Raw genomic sequence first — 14164 nt, 5'->3', positions numbered from 1 at the left:
CACTAAACAAAATGCAAAACCTTGATAAAAATGCACTGAAAAAAAGAAAAAAGGCATAAATAAGACAACTTCAGCCAGCATTTCTACGTCCTAATAGGAAAAAAGTCAACTAAATTAAATAACCCATGAAAATTGCAAAAGTCAAAGCACTATCAAAAAACCTGGTCTAGTGGAAGGTGGTCCTGCCCACAGCAGGGGGATTGGAATTAGGTGATCTTGAAGGTCCCTTCCAATCCAAACCATTCTGTGACCCTATGAACCTTCCCTATGGTCAACAGGGACAGCCCCAAAAGATTTAGAGAAATAAGGCAGATACAAAGAATAGGAAAAATCTCCCTCTCTACCCCTTCACACTTTTGTAAGTGGTGGCATTAAAAAAAGCCTGTAAAGCTCATGACCTGGCAGGAGAGTGATCCAGTAGCACATAAACAGAACCAGCTGTCCTGACTAAGATTTTTATTCAACACATGAGGAAGATTTCCATTTTCACAGCAGAAAAAGGCAACAGGAATCATTGATGTGTGAGATCAGCCCCGATCAGCTCAGGGCTGTAAAAATCCCCCTTGGTCAGGAAGCAAGTCCTGAAGTGCCCAAGAAAGGGTTTAAATCACCCCAAAGGCTCAGAACTTCGTAAAAAAAAGAATAAGGAGTGCAAAGAGGGACAAAGCACACAGTGTTTATTACCTGTGCAGTGTTACTCCATAAAATTCAATGGTGCTTTAAAATCCAGGTACAAAGTTGACTTCTTGTTTCATTAAAAATAGTCATCCCCCAAAGGCAGAAAAAATACTGCTGAGATTGCCCACAACCTGGAATTTTTGGAATCAGAACAACAGCAGCATAACATGGTCAACTTGGGACATCTTGGAACAGCCTGATCCAGGGAAGGGGTGGAGTCCCAATCCCTGGAAGTGTTTGGAAACGGGTCGACAACGGTTTAGTGGCTTTGGTGGCACTCAGTCAAAGGTTGGACTTGGTGATCTTAGAGGTCTTTTTCAACCTTGATGATTCTATGATCCCATGGCTTTTAGCGTCCCAGGAGGGAGAAGAACCTTTCAGGTGTGTGGTTTGGTCTCCAAACACAACAGGGAACCTGAAAAACCCCAGAGGGGGCAGGGTAAGGCAGGAAAAGAAGGAAAAGAGGAGCTGTGATGGGATTTATGCAGCTTGTGGGATGTTCTACACACCATGCCCAGCACAGAAGGAGTAAAACCCCTGATCTGGTATAGGGCAGAAAGCATCATGGGCATTCTTCCCCATTTTCTAACCCTAAAAGTTTCTTTCCCTAAAGTGGCTTAGCTCTGCCAAATCTTAGCATCCATCTCCTGTAAAGCTCTATCCACTTTTTGGGGAAAGAATACAAAAAACACACACATAAGCTGAATGAAACTGACTTTATCAGACAAAAAATAATACAGGTGATGAACAGAGCAACAACAGTGGAGTATCTTATGGGCATTTCTTCAACCTGAAAGCACTTTAAAAGGCATTATAAATTCATAGATTCATAGATTTTAAAGGCCAGAGAGACCAATTCTGATTATCCAATTTGATTTCCTCCCATAAAACTTTGTCCTATCACTCCTACATCAAGACTCCAGACTGCAGCTGGACTAAAGTATATCTTATAAAAAGACATTTGAATCCTGATTTAAAGGTTCCAAGCAAAGCCAAATCCATCAGGTCCCCTCCATAAGCAGCTCTAATGGCCAGTTATCATCATACAGAAAGATTGAATTTGGCCAGCTTTAACTCCTATCTCCTGATCTCTTTCTGTGTGAGAACCTTAGATTAATGAGTCCTTTGCTATTTATTTGATGTCTTTCTTCCTACAGAGGTACTTACACACCCTGGTTGAGTCCTGTTAGATGTCTCACACAGAAATTTGGATGCCACGGATTTTAAAGTCTGGTTTCCAGACTTCAAACAGTTGCATCTCCATTTTTGCAAAGTAGTTTTAAGCATTTTAAATACAGGCACTGTCATTACCTGCTTCACAGAGCACTCAACTCAGGCAACTCTTAGCAGAAAACACATCATCACCATCTCAAGAGGAGAAACAGAGACCAAGAGAGGTTGTTCAAACCCTAATTGAATGGATTAATGCAATTCCAACAGAGAACGAAAAGAGAAATTGGGTTGTGGCATTTCAAAAAAGGGATGTGTCACTCATTTTGAGGTGTTCTCAGGATAAACTCCATGGCAGCAGGAGTTTTGATTACAGAAGAGACATACCAAGTCAGGCCTAACCTGGCTGGTTTGGATAATAGCTGGTGTCTGTGACAGCACACACAGGCCTACCACCAGGTTCCAAAGCTGCAGACTGAGCCCTCAGATTGGAGCAGAAATTTCTGCCATTCATCACTACCATTGTCAAATTAAAACTATCAGTGCTGGAGCAACCAAAACTGGTGCTACTGCAGGTATTTCTGGGTGTTCTGGTGTGGTTGTTCACCCACCTGCAAACCAAGTACCCGTGGTCACATCTGGGAGGTTCAAGCTCCCATAGGGGCCATAATCCCCTGTTTACATGGGTTGTGTGTCACCAACAGAAAGGGTACAAAACCCCTGTAGTCATGGAAAAATTGGTGCTGGAGTATTCCTGGCAGTTAGAGCATACACAACTCCTCTAGAGAAGAGATAACTGTGTTTCAGAAATTTTGCTTCCCATCCTTCTTCTAGCAAGGACTCTTTGCTGCAAGGACTGGGGCTCTGCCCCTGGGACACACTGGGAGATGATTATACAAACAAGGAGGCACTAAAATCCTCTCCCTACACCAAGGCCAGGCCTTTCTGCCACCCACTCCCTATAGACACAGGACAGAACAGACACAGAAAGTGTCCAGGTGATTCCAAAGCTATTTCAGGGTCTATTGTCAAATCAGCACCAATAATTTTTGATTCCTGTCTGACATTAGTGTATTTTAGAACTGGGCTACCGTGACATCAACTTCCACTCAGCACTGTTAGTTTACATCTGTCTGTAAGATAAATTCCTCCAGCCTAATCTGACAAAACTGATGAACCAGAGCTTGTCTCCAAAGGAGGGAAGCACTCTGCATCTCTGGGGTCTGGGGATCCAGGAGCAGGAGTAGCATCCCTGCTCAGTCTACAGAGTGAAGAATAACAGAAGAGCCTTGGTGTTTTTATAAGGGAGATGGATGTCCTGCAAGCTCACAAGACAGGCTCTGAACACAGCAGTGCTGCAGCATATTAGAAAATAAGTCTGGCTTGTTCCACCTTTCTGCACTCTAACTCCCCATTGTAACAGATGACACAATTAAAAATAGAAAAGGATGTGGTATCACGAAGGATTGGGATATATCTGTGCCTGTTTAATGGAACATATGGTGGAATATTTTTACATCTTATAAAGGACTGTGTATTGGACATGTGCTGCTGCTTGGGAGACGCAGCAGCAGAAAAGCTGCATTAATATTTGCTCTGTGACAAGAGTTGCTGCCACACACCCTGTACAGGCACAGAAGTCATCAGCAGGACAGCACACAAGTGACTGGGAAACCTTTCATTATACGCACCATTGGAGTTAATTCGGAACACGTTGGCTGAAGTCTCCTGAAAAAGCTCCTGCAGTTCGCTGGGATCAATCTGGGTGGCTGTGGAGACAAAACCAGAAGAGATGTTTTAATACTGGAGGCCACTGATCACTTTGAAAAGGGGATGAGCCTTTGAAAAGGGGGTGCAGGTTCCTCCCTGCTGCAGAAATTTGGCCCAGGGAGGGTGGTTTGCTGTAGTTTTACACAGTGTCTGACTGTGCAGCTTGCACTGGACTGGCAAAACAGCCCCCCAGGACAGTGAAGATGCTGCTGCAGCACAGTGGATAAGGAAGATTGAGACAGCATTTGTAGGAATTATTAGCAACTGGAAGCTCAGTTATCAAGTGGGAATATCAGAACCCCAACTGAATGAGAAACCACAATCACAGCATCACTTAACCATCACTTCCCAGAGCAGGAGGGCACGTGAGCATCTCCTGCCTTCATAAAGAGGGAGGAAGCAGCAAGCAGAGTGCAGTACTCCATGGGCTGAAAACTTTTGGGACTTCTAACCCCCAAGAGATGCTCCTCTTCTTCCTATTTCTTCCTGATAGCCCAACTGCAAGGGGCAGCGAGTCAGTGTCAGGAAGTGCTATTGCAATTGCAATTGCTGCTGTGGTTATGAGGGTTTTTTTTTTAAGCTTCATTTCTTCATTTCCCAACTTTAAACCCTCTGAAATCATCCCAAGCTTCTCCACAGCTGCATCATCTCCTGACAAGGAGCAATGTGAGGTTGGCTGACCTGGGCTATACTATAGAATCATAGACTCAGAGAATGGATTGGGTTGGAAGGGACCATTTAGCTCCAATCCTCCAACCCCCCTGCCATGGGCAGGGACACTTCCCACTAGACCAGGTAACTCTGAGCCCCATCCAGCCTTGAACACTTCCAGGGAGGGGTATCTACAGCTTCTCTGGGCAACCTGTGCCAGGGCCTCACCATCCTTATAGTAAAGAATTTCTTCCTAATATCTAATATAAATCTACCCTTCCTTCAGCTTAAGGCCATTAATTATGGCCATATTACAGAGAAAGGATACATCACTTAAAGAAGGTTCAAACTGGTAGCTTTACAGATGGTTTAGCCCTAACCTGTTGCCCAGGTGTGTCAGCTCTTACAGGCTTCCCAGAAGCTGCTCTACCTAAAACTTTGGTCATATCCAAAAGCACCCCAGGGTTTGTACGCTCGACACACTACAGTGCATTCAAACAGCCCCTGCTACCAGCAAGATGCTCCTCTGAGACAAAGTATGACAGAGACTCAGAGAGGAGCTATGATTCACATCTTCAGCTTTTGTAACACACCCTGCATCCCTCAACCAGTTTTCCCTAAGCTGTTAAAAAAACCAACCTGTGCTTGGAAGAGCAGAAAGTCAGTGATGGAGCAAGGTAAAAACCCGGGAAAATGGAATAAAATGAGAACTCCACTTGATGCACTGCTCAGGTTAGTCCTGAGGATGCATCTCCTGGCACTTGAGGACAAGCTCCACATCCAAAGGCCAGATTTTCCACTGCTTCTCACACTCATGTGAGAGGGTTCAGCCCTGGAACAGCTGTAAATAAAGTCATGGATCAGCCTCTCAGGTTGACACAAATCCAGGGTATTAAAGGGTGTTTAATCCAAATGCACAGGGGCTCATTGCTAGAGATTTTCCCACTCTGGACTCTTCTCTTCCTGCAGTTCCTCCTAAATCAACTGTCCCAGACACTCCTTTCCCTTGCTTTATAGAGTCTGTACAACACCAGAAACGAGTTGGAGCTCCCCCATCCCTGGGGAATTTCCCTTGTTACCAACAAGATCCAGCTCTCATTAAATCACTGGCAAAAGAGCACCACAGGATAAGATTTTTACCTCTTTACATCCAGTGATGACCCCCATTTCAGGAGGTTTTCCTTGGATTACCAGGGTGCTGACATGCTCCAGGTTAGTTATGGGAAGATGAGCAGCCAGGACATGGCTTCAGCTTGGCTGAATACCCAATTGCATGTGCTGAGAGGGCTGGGCCACACATTTTGTGACAAGAGATTTTTTTGGATGGGTGGTGGGTCTTTTTGGTTGGTTGTTTTGGTGGTGTTTGTTTGTTTGTTTTGTTTTTTTTGAGGGGAGGGTTTTTTGTGTGGTTGTTTTTTTACCTCTTTATTTGCATTCTTTCCTTAGAAACACTGAATTTACCTTAACAGATTTTTAGCCTGGCCCAGTGATCCTGGGTCCATGTGCACTCAGGTGTGGAACACAGCCCCAGACAAACCATGAGAAACCAAACTAACAGCTGGAAACTCCTTCAAATCACCAATTATTGCATTAAAGCTCCCAAAATAATGCACACTGCAGACTTCAGTGTGTTTCCACATGGGGACACTCCTGCAGCTTCACATCATCCATCAGTGTGGAGACATTTAAAATGCCCAAACTACCCCAAAAGTAAAGATGAAATATCCCAAGTGTTGCAAAGGGCTGCAGAAGCACCAATTTCATTCCAAGGACTGCCACTTTGATTCCAAGGAAGGCACACCTGTATTTTGGGAGTCCCTGTGACACTGTGAGAAAGAAACACTGAGCGACACTACGAGTCCAGAGTTGTTCCATGAAGTTCAAAACTACCCAGAAATTCAGGTGCTAATTTGGGAGGGTGAGATTTATTTAAATTAATTGCTGGGAGACCATTTTTCTCACCCTGTACCTCATTTCCCTAATGGAAGAGAGGGAAAACTCAACAGGACAATGTGGGAGGATCATACTGTGAAGACATGGAAATAACTTAATTTTTGAAGCCTCTGTATATTCATCTTAATCAAATGCAAGAGGACTGTGAGAAGATGAACTCCCCCTTGAAGGCCTGAAATCTCAATCCATAAATATCACCCCCACAACTCAGAAAAACCCCTCAAATTAAATTTAATCAAAAAAAAAAAAAAATCAAGGCAGACAAAACCTTTGACCAGAATTTCCAAACAATTACTATGAAAACGCAGCTCTTGGAGAATGGCTGAGAAAACCACCACAGAATGTGGCTTCCAGTTCCCTGCCCCTGGACTTTTATTTGATGTCACAGCCAGTTCTGGTTTTATTTTGTTTTTTATTTTATGAAAGGAAAGAAAGCAGTAACCAGGAAGTTGTTTTAACTACTCCAGTTTCGAGCTTCAACACATCAAGGCGAGATGTTACAGCTACTCATGGAGGATTCAGCAGCTCAAGCAGACAAGCAAAACAATTTAAAAACAGCAGCAGAAAGCAAAGCAAAAGTGCATCTGTACTGCCAAGCTAAGGCAGACAACCCAAGGCTGAGAAGGAAAGTGAATGTGAAGTACATTTGTGCCTAACAAAAAACTAAACATCTTTGATTGCATCAAGGAAATGCTAAAATATTATGATTCCCCAAGAGGGAGTATGAGGGTTCTGATGTGCATTAAATGCTGATATGCATTAAATACATGTCCTGACACTATGAGAGTTCAGGGTCACACCTGGGAAAAAAATGACTTTTATTTACACTGTGGGTCCTGAAGGCTGGGAAGGTTTTGCAGTGGATAAGTTACAGAATCCCCATGCAAATCATTTCTCCTTCACTTCCTTAACTGGACAGCTCCAAAAACATTTCTACACTTTCCATTTACTTTCCTCATTTTTTTTTCCAGGAAAACCCCCTTGGCAGGAGACAGAACAACCCAACTTGCTCTGCTGTCAGCTCAGCCTTGTCCCCACTCAGCAAATAGTGATGACCTGTTGTGTTTATTGCAACTCACAGAAATCACAGAATGGTTTGGGTTGGAAGGGACCTTAAAGAGGTCATTCCAAGCCTCCCACCATGGGCAGGGACATCTTCCACTAGACCAGGTCACTCAACTCCCCATCCAACCAATTCCTAAAGCAGCAGCACCCAACAGTGGCATTTATCTGCCCAATTAAATCTTATTTCTGCCCGTGTAACTCTTATTTCTTTTGCCTGAAAAGCTGCACAGACACCCAGGTAGGTGCAAGAGATGGAAAGATGAGCTTTTCAACCCATCCCCTGTCAAAGCAAAGTGTGTCAACACACACCCTGGCCAACTGCAAGGGGAGGCCTCACCTGGGAAAGGGGTCATATGGAGATGATTTAACTTGAGTGTGGCAGCCTGACCATGACTGGACAGCAGGTGCCCTCCAAAGCTGCTCTGCCACTCCCCTCCTCAGCCAGACAGGAGGAGAAAATATGACAAAAGGTTTTGTGGGTTGAGATAAGGACAGGGAGAGGTCACTCAACAGTTACTGTCACAGACAAAACAGAATTGACTTGGGGAAATAAATTGAATTTATTACCAATCGAAACACAGTGTAGGATAATGAAAAATTGTCTTAAAACAGATTCACCCCTCTCTTCTTCCCAGGCTCAGCTTCACTCCAGATTTTCTCTACCTCCTCCCTTCCAGTGGTGATGGGACAGGGAATGAGGGCTGTCATCAGTTCATGACACACTGTGCACCTTCCTCCTCTGGGGGAGGATTCTGGATTCTTCCCACTCTTCCCCTGCTCCAGTGCTGGGTGCTACTCAAGGAGGCACTGCTCTATCACAAGTCCTTTCCACAGGACTTCAGCAAGTTTAAACCTGCACATGCAGCACCATCTTAATGCCTTTCTGCTATGAGGAGACGGAATCTTGACCTCTTTGCTACCTCCTTGCACTTTGGATCAATGCCAAAAAAAAAGAAAAAAAAACCCCAAAACCTGAATCATGGAATCATTTAGGTTGGAAAAGACCTTTAGGATCAAGTCCAACCATTAGCCCAGCACTGCCAAATCCATCCCTAAACTCTGTGTCTAAGGAAAACATCTACACATCCTCTAAATCCCTGAAGGGATAGTGAGTCAATCACTTCCTTGGACAGCTTCTTCCAACAGCTGGACAACTCTTTCAGTGAAGAAATTGTTCCTGATATCCAACACAAACCTCCCCTGGCAAATCTTGAGGCCATTTGCTCTTGTTCTATCACTTGCTACTTGGGAGAAGAGACCAAACCCCACGTGGTTGAGAACCTTCAAAATCCATACAAGCCTTACACAGGATTTTTGCCACCACTATTGCAGAGAACACTCAGAGTGGGTTGCTTTCCACGTTTCAGTGCAATTCTTATTTATTCTTTATTTCTTTGTATTTAATTCCTCACACTTCTGTCCAAGGGAGACACTCAGGATGAGGACTGGCCACTCGTGGGATGTGTTGTCAGTTCTTGGAGCAAAACATAACACAGGAATCTGTGGTTTGCTCCCCCCAGTCCTGATCAGGAGGGGGGAAAATGTTCCTGATGCACGTGAGGCTCTCAGGATCTGTGACAGCTCCAAGCACCACGGACAGCAGCTTTGGAAGGGAATGGAGAAATCCCAGCAAGCTGCTGAGCAGGAACGTCTTTCAGTTCCTCTTCCAGGCAAGCCAAATACAAAACATGACCAGGCTTATAAGGTCTTGTCTCTAGTGATCTGGATCTAATTAATGCCCAAAGGGAATTGTAGAGGTCCAGGACGACACACGTGGTAAAGGCACCTACAGGAACATCCTTTGGCTTAACGTTAATGAAAACTGCCCGTGTTTGTCACGTTAATCTTCCCCACCTGTTAATTATTTCACACTAATTTGAAGCTCCTAATGGCTTTTCTGCAGCCAGGTGAAGTCAGCTGCCTCCCTGAACTCAATTCTGCAGCAAACCCAAAATAACTCAGAATTTCCAGAAAAGAAGCAGCAATAATTAAAGTAACTCCAACAAGAATTTGATATTTCTGCTTAAAATACTTAATGCGGCTGTAGCAAAGCAACTCAGCACCCCAAAGGGTAATGTATTTATCCCTAAAGCACCACCAAGAATTATGTCTGTGCTCTGTTAATGAAAGTCACAGATCTCCTGCACCTGAATCTCTCCTTTGAAAGCTTTAAGTGAAGTTACAGCGTCATCCTTTGCTGAAGAAACTCCAAAAAGAAAGTTCCTTGGTATCCAAACTGCTCTATTTTTTTTTTACCATGAAACACCTGCAAGGAGTAAAGAGCAGGTAGGGTGCAACCTGCTCACTCTGATTTCATACCATGCACCCCAAATCCTCAGTTCACCTCCACCAATATGGATTAAGTACCACTGCACCCAGCCCTGGGGCTCAACCCCTTCACAGCCCAGTCGAATGGACAAATCTCACCCACCAAGCACCTTGTTCCTTCTCCAGGACCACAGGAGCCATTGCAAGGCCTCAATCCCTACCCTGAGGATTTTTCATAGAATCATCTAAGAGAGAAACTCTTTACTGAACATTATGACCCACGATCCATGTGCTTCGGGCACTGGGAAATGAACTCAGGGGAGAGGAAGAGGTTGATTTCTGGCTGCTGGCCCAAGAGTAAGAGACTTGCTCTGGAGCAAAATGGTAAAGTCATGTCTTTATCTCAATTTTTCTGCAACAACTGACATAAAAATGAGAATGTGGAAGAAGATGAAGGAAGAAAAGGGAGAGAAAGAGTAAAGATGAAGGAGCAGGTTGTCATGGGAAGAGGAAAATGTTTAAGAAAACAGACAAGCAAGAACTGGTGGGTGCACAGACACCTACAGCCACCCCAGACACGTCCTTTAGCCACCAGTAATTCCCAGGGTGCTCCTCCCTGTGGACTCTGGTGTCTGGTCCCATGTTTCACACCAGCCCTTGGTCTCTTCCACTGCAAGAACACTGGCTGAGTCCTCTGCAGCCTCTCCATTTCATACACCCCACAGGAACCTCATTTCTCCTCATCACCTCTGCTCTCTTGTTGAAACGGGTCAAAAAACCTTCAACAAGTGCCAGGATAGAAGGGATTGGCTTGAACAAGGCTCCTTTCCTCAAGGAAAAGAGCTTAAAACAGGAGGGGAAATGGAAGGGAACGAGAGAAGCAGCATCACGTCCAATGTTGCAAAGTCGCTCCCGGCAGTCGAACGTAGGAGGTTTTTTATTCCCTCCTGCTGAAGTTTGAGTGAAATAAGTGATGAAGGAAAATGTAAGCAAAAAATCACACTCATCAGGCAACACGATTTTCATCAGTGTTGGAAAACGTGATGCTGTTTCACGTGGAAAAGCTCTGAGGGTCTTTGCTGCAGATTTGGGAGGTGACTTGGACAAAAAGACCTGGGTCTCCTCAGCACAAAGAGCACAAAGAGGGGGACATCAAGGGGATTCCATGTTTAAAAAATGACCTGAAGCTGGTGTTTGCATCAATCCTCTTCCCCTTCTCACACGGTGGGGTCAGTGCATTCTAGAACACAATTATTTGTGGGTTAACTCAAGGTCTCTGTTCTCATGAGCACTTGTAAACTCCTGTTTGTTTGTTTGTTTGTTTGTTTAAATCATCTTCCTGATTTGTCCAGCTTCTTTTGAACATACAAAATAAACTTTTTCCTAGCTTTGGAAATGAAGCTTTACCTGAAGGTGTCTCAGGTGGAAGGACAGATTTCATCCTACCCATTCAAAAAAAAGATGGGATAAGTACTGAAGTATCTGCCTCCTTCTCCGAGCAAAAAAAACCAGGAATCACAGCAACACAGAATATCCTGAGTTGGAAGGGACCCACAAGGATCATCAAGGTCCAACTCCTGGCCCTGCACAAGACAACACCAACTTACTTCCCCACCAGGCACACTTGAAGAAAAAATATTGAGAAAATCAAAGAAAAAAACCCCAAACACATCTATTTAAGATTTTTTTCTTTGGAAGTCCTACCACAGCTATAGGAAGTTGACAAGAGGACACAGATATTCTAATATCTAAGCCCAGTTAAATTCAGGGCCTAAAATCCATGAGTGGGTAAGGCCAAGGAGGTAAAGTAGGCTGGGAGAGTAATTTCAGGTTGGTAAGGACCCCACCTAGGCATGAAATTTTGTCTTGGGCTCTCTGAAGCACTTTCAATACCTAAGCCTTTTTCCAGACTCTGAGATTTGTGCTCTGATTAACATGTTCCTAGAGAAGTAACTGCAGTGTCCAGTGTCCCCAGCACAAATGTTCCCAGTACAGCTTGTGAGTTTTAACTGGAGCTCAGCACAGTTCTGCTTTGGACAAACCTTGGAAATAAAGTAACAAAGAAGCTTTACATATATATGCAACACATATTTCTGAGAGAAATATTAAATACAGAGCCTATCCCCAAGGGAAGTCTAGGAAGCCAAGGAAAAGGGCTCTTCAGGCAAAAGCTTCCCATGTAAGTGAGGTCCAGGGCAGTGGGACCAAACTTTGCAGCTTGGCAAGTGTCTGTGCTCTGGTGGCATCAAAAGGGACAGCCCAGCCGTGGAGAATCATCCCTTGTGGAATTCAAGAAGGTAAAGGATGAGCATGAACTTGCAGTGAAAGTCAAACTCAGAATTAGGGAAAACTCTCTCTTCCTGACCTACCTGAGGAAAAGGGATGCACACAGTTTGTGCACTTCCATTTCAATCAGCCAAGAGGTAAGTTTTCTTTTTCTAAGCCACTTGGAAGGAGCATTAAACCCAGGGCTGCTTTGCTATATTCCCATCCTCCCCATGAGGGAATTCCCTCCCCGTGCAATTCCAAACACAGCACCAAAACTCAGCCACAAAACTGCAAATCTGTGTTTTCTTAAGGAGGGGCTCCCAGATAAAAGGAAGCATAAGGGAATGTTAGAGAACAGGGAGGCACTGGAAAAGGCTGCCCAGAGGAGCTGTGAATGCCCCATCCCTGGAAGTGCTCGAGGGAAAACTGGATTGGGTCCTGAGCAACCTGGTCTAGTGGAAAGTATTCCTGCCCCTGGAATGGCATTTGGAATGGAACTTTAAGGTTTCTTCCAACCCAACCATTCTCTGGGTCTATGATTAATTATCTTTTTACAGTGCAATCAAGATTCAATCAGATCTGCTTTGTGTTTTTTTCTAGTTAAGACGTTTCTATTCACTTTTGTTGCCTTCTTTAGCATATCTGCTGATAACAAACTGCTGAAGAGGAAAGAAATGAGACTCTTTAGGTGCAAAACTAGTGCTGGAATCTTCTCAGCCCTGTAGTTCATCTTGCATGCCCAGGACAGCTTGACTGCACACTCTGCCAGGGTATCAGCTCCTGTAAAAGAGTCTGGACAAGGAGGTTTGCACCCATGAGAAACCATAGGATGGTTTGGGTTGGAAGGGACCTTAAAGATCACCCAGTTCCAACCCCACAGAGAAATGTGTTGGCCACTCATTTTTCAGCTGGCCAAAGTGGGGAATTCCTCCTTGGTGAGCACCACATCGTTCCCTGTGGCCACGTGAGCAGGAACAGCTCTGCCCAAGTTTGCTCCAGCTCTGAAGGTGGATTTTGTGACTGAACAGCAAAACCACCACCTAAATCCTGGAGAGTCTGCACGAACAATCTCGACAAGGAGCAGAGAAATCCCAGACAGCAACAGGAACAGCATGAGAGAAAGTTTCTGGCATAATGTGTCACCCAGAAGATGAGACACAGCACAAAGTAAAAGAAAAGGGGTGAGCTGAAGCAGAGATGCTGCTTCCAACTGAGGATTGGGAGGATAATACCCAAAAAAAGTCATGAAAAAAAGTCCCAACCAACCAACCAACTAACTTTGCTAAATTACTACCCCAACAGTTTATTTTAATGCACTACGAGCAAGTTCCCTGATTTTGCAGGGCCACTGGGAATTTATCAGATTTTTTTTCCCCAGCAGTGGGTGACAGTTTGTGCTTTTCAGTCTTTCCTTCTCAAGCTTGTTAGAGATGTTGGAAAGTGAACATCAGCCTGGTGCTCTCTACATCTGCATTAAACCACACTGCTGCCAGAAAAACCTGTTCTTATCCTGCACTGCTTTTCAGGCAGCAGTGAAAAAAAAAAAAAAGTAAAAAACAACCAGCATGAAAATAAAAACAAAACAAAGAAACACACTGCCTTCTAATTTCTACGAGAAAAAACAGCGGCTCTGGTTGATTTAGTAGAAGGAAATGTCAGATACTCACAGTCTGTTACTAAAATAAAAAGCTTATCAATTCATGGTTGCAACATGATGGTTAAAAGTGATTTGAAGGTCAGGCACGGCTGGCAGCCCCTGGAAAATGAGTTGGGGGGATTCTCAGCCCTCTTTGACCTGCTCAGATCCCTTAAAATGAATAAAGTAATTCAGAGAATCACTACTTTCACCACAAACCCCTACAGGGGGCTGAGGGGCTTTTGTTCAGACAGGACAATTAAGGAGAATGTTGATTTTCCATGATGGTTAAATGCAAAATAGACTCAAAATTTTAAGCCAAATTTCATGAACAATAAGTGCAGAGCAGAGCTGGATTAAGAAGCTGCTGATTCTGGAGGTGTGAAAATTTTTGCTTTGGTTGGACAGTTTTACAATTAAGAATTTTTCTCCATTTTTAAACAGCGGGGAGACAAACTTGAAAAGGTTTTGCATAATTCTGATGTATTAAGTCACTTTTAAATAAAAGAAAATCACTTTTAGAGGTTTTTTTATTATTTTTGCTGGTGGTGGATTAGGAGAGAGTTAAAAGGACAATTCATTTTTGATTGAAATAAATCAATGTACTGGAAAATACCAATTATTTTGCGAAATTTCCCTATCAAATCCTATTCCTTCCTGCCTTCCAAGATGGAAAGTCTAATCATGTTCCCTTCTTCATGCTCC

At 43.9% G+C, this 14164-nt stretch overlaps 1 protein-coding gene across 4 annotated transcripts in view; it reads right to left on the bottom strand.

Moving 5' to 3' along the window:
• TSNARE1 (t-SNARE domain containing 1) overlaps positions 1 to 14164 on the bottom strand; it is a 458997-nt gene that overhangs the window by 306304 nt on the left and 138529 nt on the right. For all 4 annotated transcript variants that reach the window (XM_050313442.1, XM_050313469.1, XM_050313451.1 and 1 more), the window contains one exon: positions 3540 to 3617. In XM_050313442.1, coding sequence (XP_050169399.1) covers positions 3540 to 3617 — 78 coding nt within the window. The remainder of the gene's footprint in view (positions 1 to 3539; positions 3618 to 14164) is intronic.

This window comes from Myiozetetes cayanensis, unplaced genomic scaffold, assembly GCF_022539395.1.
Source record: "Myiozetetes cayanensis isolate MyiCay16 unplaced genomic scaffold, myiCay2020 scf1, whole genome shotgun sequence".
NCBI lineage: Eukaryota > Metazoa > Chordata > Aves > Passeriformes > Tyrannidae > Myiozetetes > Myiozetetes cayanensis.
The sequence above is the reverse complement of the archived record's forward strand: the minus strand, read 5'-3'. Positions and strand labels throughout refer to the sequence as shown.